Source organism: Eutrema salsugineum, unplaced genomic scaffold, assembly GCF_000478725.1.
Source record: "Eutrema salsugineum unplaced genomic scaffold, Eutsalg1_0 scaffold_15, whole genome shotgun sequence".
NCBI lineage: Eukaryota > Viridiplantae > Streptophyta > Magnoliopsida > Brassicales > Brassicaceae > Eutrema > Eutrema salsugineum.
This window is the reverse complement of record NW_006256867.1, coordinates 4,452,137-4,471,381: the sequence shown is the minus strand read 5'-3', so window position 1 is coordinate 4,471,381 and position 19,245 is coordinate 4,452,137. Positions and strand designations below refer to the sequence as shown.

Below are 19,245 nucleotides of genomic sequence, written 5' to 3'. Positions count from 1 at the left end.
GGTTTATTTCTTGTTAAAAGGCCCAGTAAAAAGAAGTTCATCAGCATTTGACAAATCTAGCTCCGGCTTTTACTTTCAGGTACCTTCCTCCATTACGACAGAGAGACCAATTCCAATAAATCCCTCTAGGGATAAGCTATTTGGATCAACTTCCTCCAGTTGGGAGAAATCGTTTTCACCTTCCTCTTTTGGGGAGGGGGTAGGGAGAGAATTTTACTGCCATGTTTCCTCTCTATGAGAGACGTTCTTTTACGTCACATTGTAAAGTGACTAATCTTAGACACTCCAGCTTTGCCATGAAGTTTCAACTGGCACATTCGAGCTTGGCCTCTAATTCGTTCAATCTATCAATCTCTATCTCTTTTAAGTTTAATCTCTTCTATTTTGTATGCTAGTTATCATCGAGGATGTAACATTCCCTCTTATTGTACTCGTGAAGTTTAAGTGAATGAAACAAATGGTTAAACAAAAAATAAGTTTCATAATTAAAAGAAAATTGAACAACCACAATTATACATTTGATAATTTGGTTTAACAATTATAAATAACAGATGAACATTATTAATATGAGATGTGTTAGCATGTAAATATGATAAATCTACGGCTATCAAATATAACTTGTACATAGAACTAAGTTTTGATTACGTCTGTTTATGTGTTCTTCGAGTTTCAAGTGTTTTATCTCTTAAAGTATTGCTCTGTTTTCAGTAAGTACTCTGTTTTGAAACTACACTTGCTTTGATGTATGTGAGCTGCATTAGTGAATATATAAGATAAATCTATGGTATGTCTAGAATGTCAAGTCTCTCTTTCTTTCATCAATCTTAGATTTGGTCGACTGTCAAAGATTTGTTATTCTAAGGTCATAAATTATTTTTCATAGTGTGTGGTTCAGCTAATGTTTTTTTATTTCTACAATATTGCTTTTTTTTTAATCCCATCTTACCAGTAAACAACTTATTATCGGTTAGAAATAGTTATTGACCGTTTGAGCTTTAAATTTGTAAACTATTTTAGTCTAGTTTGGTAAACGAACAATTGTTAGATTCTGGCGCAAACCTTTTTCAAGTATAGACTCTCTTTTTTTGCCTCTTGTTATATTTTCTAAACGACTTTTAAATTTAAGTTTCTGTTATTCCCTCTCTACATTAAAGTTTAAACACTCTATGAGATCTATCGTGACTAGGAGAAAAATTGATTAAATCCTTTAAAAAAGATTTATGGAAAAATGGTTACTTGATATAGAAACTTTCCTATATGAGTTTCTTGCTCTCTTGGGATTACTAGTATGATATACTCACGCACCATCTTTCACCGCTATAAACCTTCAACATAGTTATACTGTTACACATTTCTCATACGTGACACAAAAAACGATTGTGAACATATCTACTAACACACATATACATGTTTTCTTCTTTATTCAAAATGAGTTACTATAAATCTGCATAAAATTGTTTATCTTGATGTTTTTTCCGTTTTAAATAGTTTTTGTTTTTGAATTGAATATAAAATATATTAAAAAATAAAACTTTTTTACATCAAATGCTGGTTGAATTTGAAAGTAGAAATTAGTTGAAAAGGATAACTAAACTTAAGAGAAATTTTTTTAAATAAAATAAGAATTTGGAAAAAGTTTTTTTTTTTTTTGTTTTGGTTGAGTCTCTTCTCTTTTTGATATGGTTTTGGTATCGACAAATACATTTGTAGTAATGCTTCTCATTATTGGTATCTGTTTTAAATATGAAACACATGTGCTCACCACATTATCTCTCTCTTAATGAATCACTACTCAATCTCTAATTTTTCTAAAACTATTTATGTGTTTTGTCTATTTCGAAAAATATGTTATTTCCTATTGTGGTTGAGTATATAGTTTTTTAATATTGTGTATTATAATCTACTACACACTTTCAGCTCTATCCATTTGTAGCAGTTTAGATTATAGACAAATCTCATAAAAAATAAAATTTATAATAAAATTTTATCATACGTACACACGTATTTTCTTATACTCTTTTTTTTATAGTAAAACAAATACAATTTATAATTTTTTTGCCTAAAATTGGTCTTATATTCTAACCTATCCCTAGATTTTGTTTCTTATTATAAGAGTTGGCTCATTTAATCGTATCTTCTTAATTCTCCATTTTGCATATACATCCAATAGAGTAAAAAAGACTTGGTTGTTGATTAAGCTTAGCCCAAAATTTATAGTGTGAAGATTGATTTTTAAATTTTATTAATACACAATCTTTGACACATTTTGTTCATAAAATCATTTTCTAGAACCCAAAACTTATTTCTTCTTTAATTTCTGCTTCCCAAGAGCCTATATAAGAAGATACCCTCACAGCATAAAAAACCAAAAAAACAATTAAATAGCTTTCTAGAAAAATGGAGAAATCAAATATTTTTGTGATAGGAAACAATCAAGTGAATGAAGAGAAGCCTCCACGACGTGTTTTTCCAAGGTGTAACTCAGACAACACCAAGTTCAGTTATTACAACAACTATAGGGTGTCTCAACCGCGCTACTTCTGCAAAAACTGTCACCGACACTGGACTCATGGTGGAACGCTAAGGGACATACCGATTGGTGGAAGTGGCCGTAAAACCAAGCGTCCAAAGATAAATCAACCTTCTGTTTCTCAGGTAGTTTCTGTTGAGATCCAACAAGTTAATCACCATCAACCTTTCTTACATGTTCAAGAAACCAATGAGTTTACTGGAACTTCTGATTCTTCTTCTTCTACTGTTGTTCCTGCTGGGAACCATTTCAGTTCTTTACCTGAAATTCATGGTGATATGGTGCTTCCAGTTCAAAGTTTTCCACCATTGGATTGTTTAGATTTCTCTGATGAATCGTTTTACCAAGATTATTGTGATGTTGAATCCAATGCTTTGATTGGTAATCCTTTGATAAACCAACCGATTGGTGGTCATGTAAATAATTATAACAATTACTGAATCAATCAAGACACACAGAACCAGAGCTGCAACAATACTATGAACATGAATCATAATGCTAGCACTAGTGGAAGCAGAGGATCTTCGGGCACTGATAACATGAACAAAAACAAATGTGTGCCGAGGTCTTTTTACCATATGGAGAAGCATGGTCCTTAAAAATTATATATTTAATTAACCCATTTCCTTTTCTTAATTTTATGTTTCATTTTTTTTGCTGAGTTTTTTTTTTTAAGTGATGAAAGTTTCTGTCATTGTTTCTCAAAACAGAACATATTTTTAATATATTATAAATTTATAAATATTTAGATGTGTCCAGTTTATTATTTTGCAATTTGCTCTCTTGAGTTTTGATCATATGGCAATGTATTTTCCTTTGTTATAAGTAAGACCTTGAGCAAAATATCAAACTTTAACTTCAGATCTTTAGCTAACATGTAAAACAAATATGTTCATTAGAAATCGACAATAATCTTGTTATAACATAAATTAAGTTAGTTTGTGCATGTCATTTGTTTTTTTTTTTTGTCAACAGCCTAGATACCTATAACGATTTGACAGACCAAACTGGAGATACCGAGTTTACATAATTAACATCACGAGGATAGATCCGAGCACTTCTTGCTAGGTTATCTGCCTCCATATTCTTCGCTCGTGGAATGTGTGATAGTGAAAAGAAACTAAACCTCTCCTTGATCTTCACGATTTCCTCCAAGTGTATAGCAAAAGCTGGCCATTCGGCGGATTCAGACACCATCTGCACCAAATCCGAACAGTCTGTTGCAAAAGCGACCTCTGTCTTCTGATTCTCGATCATGCAAAGCATGGCCCAAATTAGGGCTTCCATCTCTGCATGCAGAGGTGATAGACTCCGTCTGACATTTCGTGCTCCCATTATTCTGTCCTTAACCCTGTCCTGGAAATAATACCATCCCAATCCCGATGATAAATCTGTTGCCTTCCAAGAGGCATCAATAAAACACCACCAACCCTCATATATCATTGGTTGTGACATCAAAATGTTCCTATTGTCTTGTATCCCTAAATCTTGCTCATTCGTTTGAGCCTCTGTCCATAGTACCGCCTCAGTTTCTGCCTTTTTTAAAGTAATCCTTGGGTCCACATCGATATTCGAATAAACTTTCTCATTTCTTGCTTTCCATATATACCACGCAATCCATGGAATTGAGAATTGTTAGAATTCTTTGGCAATCTCCAGAACAAATGGTCGAAATTTGAGAAAACCAAAGTCATTGGAAAAACGCCCGGAGGGGTCGGTATCTGAGACATAGCCCAAGTCTGCAGGGCAGGGGGGCATTCAAATAGAACATGGTTAATAGTTTCTTCCTCTGCTCCACATCGTGCGCATTGAGTGTCACATTTTATTCCACGTGTCCGTAATCTAGCCGACACTGATAGACATCCAGATATAGCCTGCCAAATAAAGTATCTTAATTTCGGTGCACACTCTAATTTCCATGTGTGAGCCTGTAGAACTTTAACATCTGGGCCGTAAATATCATTTCGCGGGCAGTCCTTGTATTGTTGCTCAATGTGATATCCCGATTTAACCGTATATCTACCAGATTTGGTAAAATGCCAGCCTAGTGAATCCTGGCTGTAGGTCCTGCTAATAGGTATTCCTCGAATAATTTCCACATCCGCAGGTTCAATAATTGCATTTAGCAAACCCATATTCCAAGTATTTGTCATTGGATCAATCAGGTGATTTACCATTAGATTCGGATAATAATTAAAACCCTTACAAGTGGCTGATCTCGGGCGAGAGTCTGGTATCCAGAGGTCATTCCATACCGAAATGGAACAGCCCGAACCAACTCTTTTGATTAGCCCTTTATTAACCAGAGATCTAGCCGATATTATACTCCGCCAGCCATAGGATGGCGAGTATGAGCGGATAGGTTCAAAAGGGGAAGAACTCCGAAAGTATCGTCCCTTAAAAACTCATGCAAACAATGAATTTGGTTTATCTAATAAACGCCATAATTGTTTTGCCAATAGTGCTGTGTTAAAATCCTCCACATTTCGGAATCCAATTCCTCCTTCTGTCTTGCCTCTGCACATCTTGTTCCATGCGATCCAATGCATTCCTCTATTGTGCCCATCAGAGGACCACCAATATCTCGCCGCTGCACTTGTCAACTTTGCCGTCGTAGACTTGGGTAAACAAAAGCATGACATTACAAAGGTAGGCATTGCCGATGCCACTGACTTAAGTAAGACTTCTTTTCCACCTTTTGATAATAACCGCGAGGTCCAGCCATTAATCCGATCATGCTGTCTTTCCGCTACAAAATTAAAGACTCTACTTTTGGCCCCATCTAGACTTTCCGGGATACCCAAATAGGATCCATTTCCTCCAATCTTCGAAATACCTAATAGTTGTTTCAACTCATTTTGTACCTCCTCAGAAACCGTATGCCCAAATACAAGAGATGATTTATCAAAATTAATTTGTTGGCCTGATGCTCTTTCTTACGTAAACAATATAGATAGAATCTTCTGAATCTCTTCCTTTTTTGCTTTTCAAAAGAATAAACTATCATCCGCAAAAAGTAAATGTGTAATCGGTGGGCTCGCCCTTGCGATCTTTAGACCCGTCAGTAATTTTTCCTCTTCCGCTTTCCTTATATTTGAAATTAAGGCCTCCGTGCATAATATAAATAAATATGGTGATAAGGGGTCCCCTTGACGTAATCCTCTGCCAGGAATGATTTGTCCCTTTGGTTGTCCATTCAAGAGGACTTTATATCGAACCGAAGTTATACATCTCATCATCCAAACTATCCATTTTTCCGCAAAGCCAAAACGTCTCAACAAATTCTCAATAAAGCTCTATTCAACTCTATCATAAGCTTTACTCATATCGGTCTTAACTGCAACAAATTTGTTTTTGCAGGACTTGTTGGTCCTCAGTCCGTGAAACATCTCCTGGGCAATTAGGATATTATCCGAAATCAACCGTCCTGCCACAAAGGCTGATTGTGTTTCCGATATCAGGTCCGGTAATAGTTTTTTAACCTTTGACATAATACTTTGGAAATTATCTTATAGCCCACGTTACATAGGCTGATGGGGCGTAATTCTGTCATCCTGGTGGATCTTTCCGTTTTTGGTATTAGACAAATATTTGTCATGTTCAATCTCTCATCGAAGCTCCCTGTGTCCAGAAAACCGTTAACTAATCCTACTATATCTGCCTTGATGATTTGCCACGAGCGTTGGTAGAAAAGTGCAGTCATGCCGTCTGGTCCCAGAGCTTTTTCAGGATGCATCATGAAGAGAGCCTTCCGTACTTCCTCCTCAGTAGCCCTGGCCGTGAGCATCTTATTATTGGTTTCCGAAATTAAAGGTTTTATCTCTCCTAGTGCTTCCTCAAACTCTGTCGGCGATGTCGACGTAAAAATGTCGTCAAAATATTTTTCCGCCACTTGTTGTATCTCTTTTTCGGCAGTAACCCATGCATCTGCTGTGTTATGTAAGCCAATAATTCGGTTCCGCGCTCTCCTTTGTTTTACTAATGCATGATAGAATTTTGTATTCTTGTCTCTATCCCTCGCCCAGTGGGTACGGCTTTTTTGTTGCCAGAATAATTCTTCATCCCTATATGCTTCCTTTAACTTTTTTGTGATCTCTAATAACTCCTCCTCCGTACTTGTATCATCCGTCTGGATCTCGTCTAAAGCCCGTTTTAACTCATTAATTTTTTCCTGTCCATATGGTAAGGAGGTTTTCCTCCATCTGGATATTTCCCTCCGGCAATTACGTATTTTATCTACAAACTTCACTTCTCGTCCATTACCTAAATCCCAACCTCTAAAAATAGATTCCATTAGGCCTTCTTGTCCTAACCATCTTTTATCAAATCGAAACTGTGATTTTTTCCTTGGAATTTTATCCACAATTGTAGCGACTATTGGTCTATGATCCGAACCAATCATTGCCAAATACTCGACTACAGATTGGGGGAAAATCTCATGCCAATCTGCATTTGCTAGAGCCCGATCAAGTTTACACCTCACCACTTTTGAATTCTGCCGTCCTTTCCAAGACATAGTATTTCCCAAACATGGAAATTCCAAGAATCCACAGTCCCGAATCATGAGATTAAAGGATACAAAAGTTGAAGCATGCCTTAGAGTACCTCCTTCTTTTTCATGATTACCCGTTAATTCGTTTAAATCATCAATAATAAACCAATGGTCATTCCGATTAAGGCTTATTCTTGTTAGTCTTTCCCAAACTTGGTCCTGCAATTTTGGAACCGGATCTCCATAAATAAAAGATATAAATACTTGTCTTCCCAGAACATTTGCTTCGATATCAATAATTCTATTATTCGAAAATAAAATAGTAACATCAAAAGCAGAATTATAAAATAAAGCAAGTCCACCACTTGCACCGCACGGCTCCACCGTGTACAATTTATTATAACCAAAATGAAATTGAAATTTTTGTAAAAACGAAAAATCTTGTTTGGTTTCAGAAAGAAACAAGAATTCAGGTCTGTGTCTCTTCCACACCTCCCGAAGATAACTTATTGTCCAATGGCTCCCTACGCCTTGGCAATTCCAGCTGAGAATCCGCATAAATCAAATAGGTCATGGTTTTGGATCTATTATCGGGTCTGATGAACCCTTTGAGCCGCCTAAACCTGTTCCTTCCTTGTTCCGATCCGAAGTTTTTGCTGCCTGTTTTTTCCGAGGAGAGATTAGAGCTTGCACCAACCGTTTCTTTGTGGTGCCTACCAAAACCTGCGAGGAAGTCTTGGTGAGTTTCTTCTTTGTTCCCTGTTTTGTGACCCCCACCAAAGCTTCCGAGCCCATCTCCTTTGTCTCTATCATAGTCTCCCGATCTGTGCCACCACCATTTTCATATTCCTTCAGCGTATCCATCATCCCCTCTTCTTTTTGATTCACCATTGCAGATATTTCAACAATCTCTCCATCCTCTTTTCCACACCTCTCATTCGCCTTCGTTAGTACACCTTGCGTCTCTTTCGGAGTAGCCGCTTTTATCATGTAACTCTCCTGCCCCTCTAACATCATACCCATCCCGATATCATCACCTGAAACCTCTTCACCCATGATTGCTTCCTCAAAACTCCCAAAGGAATCAGAAATTTCTGCCAACCAATTCATGTTCTCCGAATCCATTAAGTCTTTGTCCCGAGATCCATAACTAACAAAACCACCATCTTCAAACGTCAAACTCTTCCTCGCCGAACTTTCCAAAGGAAAAATCGTAGAAGATATGCCCTTGACCGATTGTGTCATTTGCCTTTCTTCCTCTTTCCGATCTTTTTTTGTTTGATCCACCTTAATTTGATCCGAGTTTGTCTGAACTTTCTCCAGCTGCCGTGGTGTGTTCCGCATGACACCTGAGGTTGTCTGCTTTTGAGTCATTTCCTTGGGAGGGACATAGCTTGATGGTCGGGTATATCGCGAGGAGCCTTCACCGTATTTCCACTCCGACCTGCTTCGCTGCTGCCTTCCGTCTTCGTCCGCTACGCTTTGACGAGAGCTCTCCTTCCCTTTTCCTTTTTGTGGACCTTTTTGCAATCCAACAGAAACTCCATTTCTTCCTCTTTCCTTATTTCCTGCATTTCCATGTAACATCGCGGTTCTATAAGACGCAGGTCCATGGATATCTCCCTGGTCCTCACCATGATCCTCCGCAACCTTGCGATCCGCCCCATCTGACCGATTTGGGCACCGTTGGTGATCGTGACATAGGCTAAGACAATTTCTGCAGTAACCAAAAAGCCTCTCATATCGTAAATAAACGATCGTTTCCTCCCCACCCTGAAACTCGACGACCGTTTCAAAGCACAGTGGCTTCTGCCCATCGATGACCACCTGAATCTGTCCGTCGTCTAGATTGACCGCTTTGACATCCCCAATGGCTTTTCCGATACACCGGAAAGTTTCATCCGCCCAGAAGTGTAAGGGAACGCCAATGACGCGTACCCAAAACTTAATCGCTGATGGGTAATTCGGATCCACCACCGGAGACCACCGCACCAACGAGAGCATCCAGTAATCGAAACAGGTTCCATTTTCATTATCTCAATTATATCTTCCTCCTTGTCAAAATCGAATTGGAATCGACCTAAACCCAAATCTGCACCCGCCACCCTTTCCTCTACTTTCCAGATTCTGGGGAGCATGAACAGCAAGGCCTTCATATCTTGCATATGTGGGTTCATACACCGACCGATTAACGTCCGTGAATAGCTTTCAATCAAGTTTGTGTTGTCAAAGTGTGGGACCGTAATCTTCAACCGCTTAAGAGACTTGTCCGCATTCATCCCCAGCCCAGTTTGTTTAACCAAATTGCTCTGAGCCATCTGTTTTGTCCGTGTAGAAAGAAGCAAGGGCTGAGAAGAGAGATCCGAGGGAAAAAAGGGGTTTGTGTGTTTAGCATCAATGACACCATTCTTCTTTATATATTGCACCCGATTTGCGTAGTAGAGATTGTACATTGATTGAAAAATATGATTTGCAATATGTAATCTCCAGAAATTAATCACCGAGATCATCTCTACATACATGACTTGCTTCAAATACTTCTGTAATTGGCGAGTTTTAATCCTGCAGAATCTTGCCTGTTGCCTTTGTCTAAAACCGATCCAAACATAATAGCATACACCGCGGAAATCAGAATCCATTCGAATCCGTCCATCATTACACCAAATCTTGGAATGGAAGTCGACACCTAATCTTCCTCTTTTCTGAGATTTCTGTGAATCTCTCTGTCTGACCGTAGATTTTAATTCCCAGATCATATCCTCACTCTCCAATCCTTTTAGATATTTGACACCCTTATATGGAAGCACTCCAAATATTCTCGGAGCGATTTGAATTACAGTACCGATATAGTGATCCGCTGTATAGATCCTTGTATCTGCAATATCAGATCGAGATAATATGGATTTACTCTTCGTAATATTGCTTTCCGAAAAACTACCGAGTTTCGTCTTGACCGCATTTTGGATTGATTTACTGGTATCCGCTACTCGTTTTCCTTGTTGACCCGCTTTCCATCGTGAATCGGAAACCATCCCAATGCTTACCCAAGTTTCTTCGTCCCCATCAAGATACATTGCTTTCATTGATATATTAAAAAAAAATGATATTCTTTCAAACCAATGCATTTATGGTCAGGATGTTTAATACTCCCTATTTTTATGACTGAAAAAAAATATTTTAGGACCATTGGTTAAATTTTGATTTTAAATTTTATTTTTCTTTATATAAAAATAAAAATATACACAAACATTCATATTATAAAAACGAATAAAATTATTTTTTGTTTGATTTATTCTATATTTCACTGACCGAAAATCTCATAACTTAAACATACTAGCAAAGCAATTATACCATTGATAAGTTAACATTACCAGTCAAAATATGAAACTAACAGATAAAATATCATTAATTCATTCTAGGTTAGAATCTAAACCGCGCGTGAACGCAAAGTAATTTTTTTGTAAACTAGATTTTGAAATATATAAATTACGTAAAAAAATTTGTAGACTGAATTTTTCAAACTACAAATTAGAAATGAGAAATAAGATCTAATTGAAGTATTATTGATTCAAAGATGTTGTTTTTTTTGGTTGTTAGGTTTTTGGTGGGAAAATGATATTTTATGTTGATTTGTTGTGTAATATGTGTTTCAATATTTATACCACATTTCTAATTGGCGCTATCCAATTCTAATATGCATTGTGTGGGACAATAATTTATTATACATTAAAATTTATATTGAATAAACAATCTTTACGTAATCCAAACAATAACAAAAATAGTTTAAAAACTACAATGAAAATTTTTATTCCTTAAATAATAGGAAATTTTGTTATCTAACAAAAAAATTTATAAATATATAAAGTTACCATATGTTATATATTAGAATAATAAGTGTACGAGTTAGCATAGTATATATCAATATAATTTTAATTGTAAACTTTCTTATTATGTGAATTTATATTACCACACAACCAATCTATATATTTACTATTTTTCAAATGTGTTAATCTGTTCTCTAATCTGCTTTGAATTAACCAATAATTTTGTAAATTTTGTCAAACCAATCGGTAAACAATGTATTTATGAAAAGATAACCCTAATCTATCTTATCATAGTACTATATAAAATAAATATTTACTAATTTTGAATATTTAAAATTTATAAGCTGATTGATTATAATAAAATAAATATAATAACATATTTATTTATTATTTGCACTATTGTGAAAGTATTATTTAATTTTGAAGAGTTAAATTAATTCTAATTAGAATCGAGTAATTATTTTTTAAAATATTTAATAAAAATTGAATTTTGTGATTTTTTTGTAATTAGAATGTAAGCATCTAACTTACATTTAGGAAATGTAAAATTGATCGTATTAATATCTATAATTTAAAATTAAATAAAAAAATAAAATTTATTTTTATTGTATATTACACCAAACTGGATTACTATTAAAATAGTTTTCAAAAATATTTTTTAAAAATAAGAGTGTTTGGATGCAAAGACTAAATTGCATCTGTTTTAATAGTATAAATGTGATATATATATCTATCTATTCTTGTAGTTCTTGTTCATAGTTTAAGTGAATTATTACTTGTAAAAACTGTAAATTAAAATATCTTACATTTTTCCTTTGTAATGTCAGTTTAGAAGCAGTTATTAAATATTTTTAATGATTTGATAATTTGTGTGGTTGAAACGATAATCTCTCAAATGTAGCTTAGATGAGTTAAAATATTAACGTTGATGTCATTCTAAATTCATTATATGATAGTACATATGTTTACAATTTAAAACAAATTTGAGTGTAACTAAGTATGAAATACAAGTATATACTGAATACTACCATTTCTTTTGACTCAATGATTGTAGCATTTTGAAATGGAATATTTTTAGAATGTTGGTTCGTTATTTCCCCACTTTTATGTACAATATTAAAAATGGTGATTTGCAAGAATAATAGTTTCTAAAAAAAAGTTAGTTATTCACCCTAGAAAAGTAGTCAATTGGGTATATGACAGTAGTCAACTGTCAAAAAAATGAAAAAATATCGAAAAACCCATTGCACATTAATCTGTAAAAACTACAACATTTTCTCTTTCTTCTGCCACTAAAAGACTTTTGTTCTCTTAACAAAACAGATGACTATCGTGACAGTTAAAACAGATGACTATTTTTTGGCTTCGTCAAAAAAATCAAATGACTATTACGACAATGTAGATATTCGAGTAATTTTTTTGAAACAATAAAGCATCATAGTTATGTCAATGTAGGTGCTCGAGTATATGACTACTGAATTAATAGTTGTCTAAATGTAGATGCCTATAAATTTTGTTTGTAAAATACTTATGCTATAATATATACACTTAAGAAAGTTTTTCAAAATACTTACGTTTGATGTGGGAAAATATGATTTTATGTTTTTATTAATTATATATTATTATTATTATTATTGTTTTTAATATATACACATAAGATATTTTGTTTTTAAGATAGATATGCTAATGTAGGTGCTCGAACATCTGACTACTGATGAAATAATCACCTAAATGTAGACGACTAATTCATCACCAAATCACTCATAATAACCACATAAGAAAAAACAAATGAAGCATTAAGACATCATAACTATGTTGGTATTTGAGTAGGTGACTACTAACAAAAAGTAGTCGTATAAATATAGACGATTAACTTATCATCAAATCACTAACAATAAGCTTATGAGATAAAAAATAAAAATTGAAACATTAAAGCACCATATTTATGAAGGTATTCGAGTAGGTGACTACAGACAAAATAATCGTATAAATGTAGATACAAATCACTAACGATAAGCCCATGAAAAACAAAAATTTGAACCATTAAAGCATCATAGTTATATAGGTACTCGAGTATATGACTATTGATAAAAAATAACCATACTTATGTAGGTACTCGAGTACATGACTATTGAGAAAAAAATAGTCGTTTAAATGTAGACAACTAATTTATTAACAAATCCCTCATGATAAACATATAAGAAAAAAAATTGAAGCATTAAAGCACCACAATTATGTAGGTATTCGAGTAGGTGACTATTTACGAAATAGTCGTATAAATATAGACGACTAATTTATCATCAAATCACTATATACATAATGAAAAAAATGAAGCATTATAGCACAATAGTTATATATATAATTGAGTAGTTGACTACTAATGGATAGTTGTTTAAATGTTAGTGAATAATTTTTTCACGAAAAACTTTTTTTGGAAAAGAGAAAAGCTTAAAAAAAACTTTTTTTGGAAGAGATAACGTGGAGACAAGAGAGAGACGTTAAAAGAAAAAAGCTGAGGAAATGTAACTAGTGGTCCCCATGTCTGAATGAGTTTTGGATAATTTCTCAAGGAGAAAAATGAACATTATAATGGTGCAAATATAAGCTCTGAATCATGTTCTTCCACCTAATTTTCCTATTAGAAAATGGTTGTTGTAGTCTCATAGGTCAGTTTTGCACGTCTCTTTTCTACTCGTTCCTCTTATTCCTTTTTTTTTGTTTTGAAAGACATGCAATTACATTTAAACTTGAAAGAGTTATACTATTGCATGAGTTCCTGAAGAGCAGATTTTGCTAGAGAGTCAGCCGACATATTTATCAGAGGTGGAATAAAAGTTTCCAACCTAACGTAAACAAATTAAGACTAAACTGGTTTTTAGATTAAAAAAAAAATAGTTTGAGCTGTTTTAACACTTACTTATTCTTGACTAAACCAATTAGGCAATTACAAAATTTTCAACAACTTCTTATCCCACTTAGGATCTTGAAGATCCATCCAGATGAAGCAAGATGAAGCAGTAATATGATATTTGTTTAATTGCATCAACCGATTCATTTTGATGGATCATTTAGATGAAGCATATGAATTACTTATAAAATTATGAAGAAAATTTTAAACTCATCTGGCTGATCCACATATGGATAGAGATCATTCAGTCCAAAAAGTCAAATAATAAAAATATACTTAACAAAAATCAATAAATAATATAAATCAACAATACACAATAAATATAAATAATAAAAACATAAAATCATATTTTCCCAAATCAAATGTAAATAATTTTTTCATAACAATGTAAAATCTCATTTTTTTCTAAAAACATAAATCTCAATTCTCTGCCAATAACATAAAATCATATTTTTTTGGCTAAAAACGTAAAATCTCATTTTTCTGTAAAAAAACATAAAATTTTATTTTCCCGCCTAAAATGTATAATTATGTTTTTCTGTAAGAACATAAATAGGATTTTCCCTTCAAAAACATAAATTTCAAATTTCTGCCAAAAACATAAAATTTCTTTTTTTTGTAAAAATTATAAAATCCTATTTTCACGCCAAAACATAAAATCTTGTTTTTCAAAAAAACGTAACATCTTATTTTCCATCAAAAAAATAAAATTCTATCTCCCGCAAAAAAATATAAAATCTTTTTTCCCCTTGAAGGATCAAATCTCGTTTTCTTGTAAAAACGTAACATCATGTTTTCTTGCAAAAAACATAAAATCATGTTTTCCGTAAAAACATAAAATCTCAATTTCCTGCCATACAATTATATACATGATTTCCTTCCCCCCTCCCCAAAAAAATTAAATATTTCATGAAAATAGAAATCTATAACTTATAAAATGAATTTTTTTTATAAAATTATGTATTTCTTGAAAATTATAGATGTCAAATTTAAAAATTTGGTAATTATTTATTAGAAAATATTGTTAAGATAAGGAAATAAAATTAAAATATTTGAGTTAAGACAAAAAGGATAAATTTGTAATTAGATTAAAGCATGAGAATTTATGGTAATTATTAATTTATTATAAAATTATAATGATTCGTAAAGATATAGAACATTTAGTTTATGTATTTTATCGTGGTAACTCTTAAGCATTATGACTATTCATTTCCTTTTAAGTTATCTTGAAATTTCAAAATTTTTATTAAAAAATGAAAAATAGATTATTAAACTACTATAAAAATTTAAAATTTTTCTTAGATGATCTAAATATGAAGCGACTTATATCTATTTTATTCACAAATTTAATTGTCCTTGATTTTATTATGATCTTTAATCTTCTGAAACTCATTTTTCATTTAATGATAAACTGGTAATTCTATACAATCCTTTGATCACATGTTATTTTTTCTTATTTATATAATCTGTTTTTTTAATGGACAAATCTCTAAAATAACTTCAAAAAACTAAATCTTTTCTAAAATAACCCACATTTTTTCATACGGACAACTATAGCCATCATTAAATTAAAAAAGCGGAAACTCCATTGGCGATTTTTTATTGGCCAGATCTAATGATTAAAGACACATCTCACCGGCCGTTTCAACAGCCGACTCTCCTCCTCTACTGCCATAACTTCCTGCTTAAACGTAGAGCTTTCAATATTTCGTCATCAAACTTTCACATAGGCTGCTCTGCCTGCAAGAGTTGCCTCAACGACGAAAATTCAGAGGACCGAGCCTCTCCCATCTCCTTTTGCCCTGCTATGTTTGAAAATTCTGGTGTGCTACCACCGAATGCTCCCTACCATTACGTTGTCACGACGTCTTGTCTCCATTTCTCAACGTTGGTCTTCATCGTGGGCCTGGCCCAATTGGAACTTCATGGTGTTTAGTCCACAGTTGCAAATAATAATGGCTTTTTCTTGTTAGAAGGCCCAGTAAAGAGAAGTTCATCACCGCTTGACAAATCTAGCTCCGGCTTTTACCTTCAGGTATCTTTCTCCATTACGACGGAGAGACATATTCCAATAAATTCTTCTAGGGATAAGCTATTTGGATCAACTTCCTCCATGTGGGAGAGATCGTTTTCACCTTCCTCATTTGGGGGGAGGGGGGGGGAAGGAGAGAATTTTACCGCCATCTTTCCTCTCTATGAGAGACGTTCTTTTACCGGGTTCATTACCCATTAAACAGCTTAACTCCTTCACCAATTTGCTCTCTTACATCCGGGATTGCACGGGACCAAAAGAGACTACTGAGATCGCTTCAACGATTTTCAGAGGTAAGGATTCTTTCTCAATGTCACATTGTAAAGTGACTAATCTTAGACACTCCAGCTTTGCCATGAAGTTTCAACTGACACATTTGAGCTTGTCCTCTAATTCATTCAATCTATCAATCTCTATCTGTTTTAAGTTTAATCTCCTCTATTTTGTATGCTAATTATCATCGAGGATGTAACATTCCCTCTTATTGTACTCGTGAAGTTTAAGTGAATGAAACAAATGGTTGAACAAAAAAGAAGTCTCATAGTTAAAAGTAAATTGAACAACCACAATTATACATTTGATAATTTGGTTTAACAATTATAAATAACAGATGAACATTATTAATAAGATAAATCTACGGCTATCAGATATAACTTGTACATAGAACTAAGTTTTGATTACATCTGTTTTAGTGTTCCTCGAGTTTCAAGTGTTTTATCTCTTAAAGTATTGCTCTGTTTTCAGTAAGTACTCTGTTTTGAAACTACACTTTCTTTGATGTATGTGAGCTGCATTAGTGAATATATAAGATAAATCTATGGTATGTCTAGAATGTCAAGTCTCTCTTTCTCCCATCAATATTATATTTGGTCGACTGTCAAAGATTTGTTATTCTAAGGTCATAAAACTATTTTTCATAGTGTGTGATTCGGCTAAATTTTTTTATTTCTACAATATTGCTTATTTTCTTTTTTATCCCATCTCACCAGTAAACAACTTATTATCGGTTAGAAATAGTTATTAATAAGTTAGAAATAGTTATTGACCTTTTTGAGCTTTAAATTTGAAAACTATTTTAGTCTAGTTTGGTAAACGAACAATTGTTATATTCTGGCGCAAACCCTTTTCAAATATAGACTCTCTTTTTTTCCTTTTGTTGTGTTTGCTAAACGACTTTTAAATTTAAGTTTCTGTTTTTCCCTCTCTACTTTAAAGTTTAAACACTCTATGAGATCTATCGTGACTAGGAGAAAAATTGATTAAATCCCTTAAAAAATATGTATGGAAAATTGGTTACTTGATATAGAAACTTTCCTTTGCTCTCTTGGGATTACTAATATGATCTACTCACACACCCTCTTTCACCGCTATAAACCTTCAACATAGTTTTTCTGTTACCCACGAAAAACAATTGTGAACATATCTACTAACACACATATACATGTTTTCTTCTTTATTCAAAATGAGTTACTATAAATCTGCATAAAATTGTTTATCTTGATGTTTTTTCCGTTTTAAATATTTTTTGTTTTTGAATTGAAAATAAAATATATTAACAAATCATTTTTTTTTACATCAAATGCTGGTTGAATTTGAAAGTAGAAATTAGTTGAAAAGGATAACTAAACTTAAGAGAAAATTTTTAAAACAAAATAAGAATTTGGAAAATTTTTTTTTGTTTGTTTTGGTTGAGTCTCTTCTCTTTTTGATATGGTTTTGGACCTTTTGGTATTGACATTTGTAGTATTGCTTCTCATTATTGGTATCTGTTTTAAATATGAAACACATGTGCTCACCACATTATCTCTCTTAATGAATCACTACTCAATCTCTAATTTTTCTAAAACTATTTATGTTTTTTATCTATTTCAAAAAATAGGTTATTTCCTATTGTGGTTGAGTTTATAGTTTTCTTAATATTTGGTAATATAATCTACTACACATTTTCAGCTCTATCCATTTATATCAGTTTAGATTAAAAAATAAATTTTATAATAAAAAATTTATCATACGTACGCATGTGTTTTCTTATACTTTTTTTTTATAGTAAAACAAATACAATTTATAATTTTTTTGCCTAAAATTGGTCTTATATTCTAACCTATCCCTAGATTTTGTTTCTTATTATAAGAGTTGGCTCATTTAATCGTATCTTCTTGATTCTCCATTTTGCATATACATTCAATAGAGTAAAAAAACTTGGTTGTTTGACTAAGCTTAGCCCAAAATTTATAGTGTGAAGAATGATTTTTAAATTTTATTAATACACAATATTTGACACGTTTTGTTCATAAACTCATTTTATAGAACCCAAAACTTATTTCTTTTACAATTTCTGCTTTCCAAGAGCCTATTTAAGAAGATACCCTCACAGCATAAAAAACCATAAGAACGACTAAAAAAAAAAACTAAACAGCTCTCTAGGAAAATGGAGAACTCAAATATTTTTTTGATAGCAAACAATCAAGTGAATGAAGAGAAGCCTCCACCACGTGTTTGTCCAAGGTGTAACTCAGAAAACACCAAGTACGGTTATTACAACAACTATAGGGTGTCTCAACCACGCTACTTCTGCAAAAACTGTCGCCGACACTGGACTCATGGTGGAATGCTAAGGGACATACCGATTGGTGGAAGTGGTCGTAAAACCAAGCGTCCAAAGATAAATCAACCTTCTGTTTCTCAGGTAGTTTCTGTTGAGATCCATTAAGTTAATCACCACCAACCTTTCTTACATGTTCAAGAAACCAATGAGTTTACTGGATCTTCTGATTCTTTTTCTACTGTTGTTCCTGTTGGGAACCATTTCGGTTCTTTACCTGAAATTCATGGTGATATGGGGCTTCCAGTTCAAAGTTTTCCACCATTGGATTGTTTAGATTTCTCTGATGGATCGTTTTACCAAGATTATTGTGATGTTGAATCCAATGCTTTGATTGGTTTGATAAACCAACCAATTGGTGGTCATGTAAATAATTATAACAATTACTGCATCAATCAAGACGCGCAGAACCAGAGCTGCAACAATAATATGAACATGAATCATAATGCTAGCACTAGTGGAAGCAGAGGATCTTCGGGCACTGATAACATGAACAAAAAAAAAATGTGTGCTGAGGTCTTTTTACCAAATAGAGAAGCATGGTCCTTAAAACCTATATATTTAATTAACCCATTTCCTTTTTTTAATTTTATGTTTCATTTTTTTGCTGAGTTTTGTTTTGTTAAGTGATGAAAGTTTCTGTTATTGTTTCTCAAAATGGAACACCTTTTAAATATGTTATAAATTTATAAATATTCAGATGTGTCCAGTTTATTATTTTGCAATTTGCTCTCTTGAGTTTTGATCATATGGCAATACATTTTCCTTTGTTATAAGTAAGACCTTGAGCAAAATATCAAACTTTAACTTCAGATCTTTAGCTAACATGTAAAACAAATATGTTCATTAAAAATCGA

The 19,245-nt window shown here is 33.1% G+C and overlaps 2 protein-coding genes and 1 pseudogene across 2 annotated transcripts; 2 read left to right on the top strand and 1 right to left on the bottom strand.

Moving 5' to 3' along the window:
• Window positions 1–2,397: 2,397 nt before the first annotated feature.
• On the top strand, window positions 2,398–2,970 carry LOC18021850 (dof zinc finger protein DOF4.4). Its single transcript, XM_024158531.1, has one exon. It carries the CDS (start codon window positions 2,398–2,400, stop codon window positions 2,968–2,970), a length of 573 nt encoding a protein of 190 aa, XP_024014299.1.
• A 4,622-nt stretch (window positions 2,971–7,592) lies between these two features.
• Window positions 7,593–9,026, bottom strand: LOC112088055 (cilia- and flagella-associated protein 251-like). The gene has a single exon (XM_024158209.1). The coding sequence runs from the start codon at window positions 9,024–9,026 to the stop codon at window positions 7,593–7,595; it is 1,434 nt and encodes a 477-aa protein (XP_024013977.1).
• Window positions 9,027–18,214: 9,188 nt separating this feature from the next.
• LOC18021848 lies at window positions 18,215–18,834 on the top strand (annotated as a pseudogene).
• Window positions 18,835–19,245: the final 411 nt, after the last annotated feature.

Bases quoted from the DNA above. Each gene is read 5' to 3' on its own strand.
- LOC112088055 (XM_024158209.1), bottom strand. From the start codon at position 9,026: ATGCTCTCGTTGGTGCGGTGGTCTCCGGTGGTGGATCCGAATTACCCA.
- LOC18021850 (XM_024158531.1), top strand. From the start codon at position 2,398: ATGGAGAAATCAAATATTTTTGTGATAGGAAACAATCAAGTGAATGAA.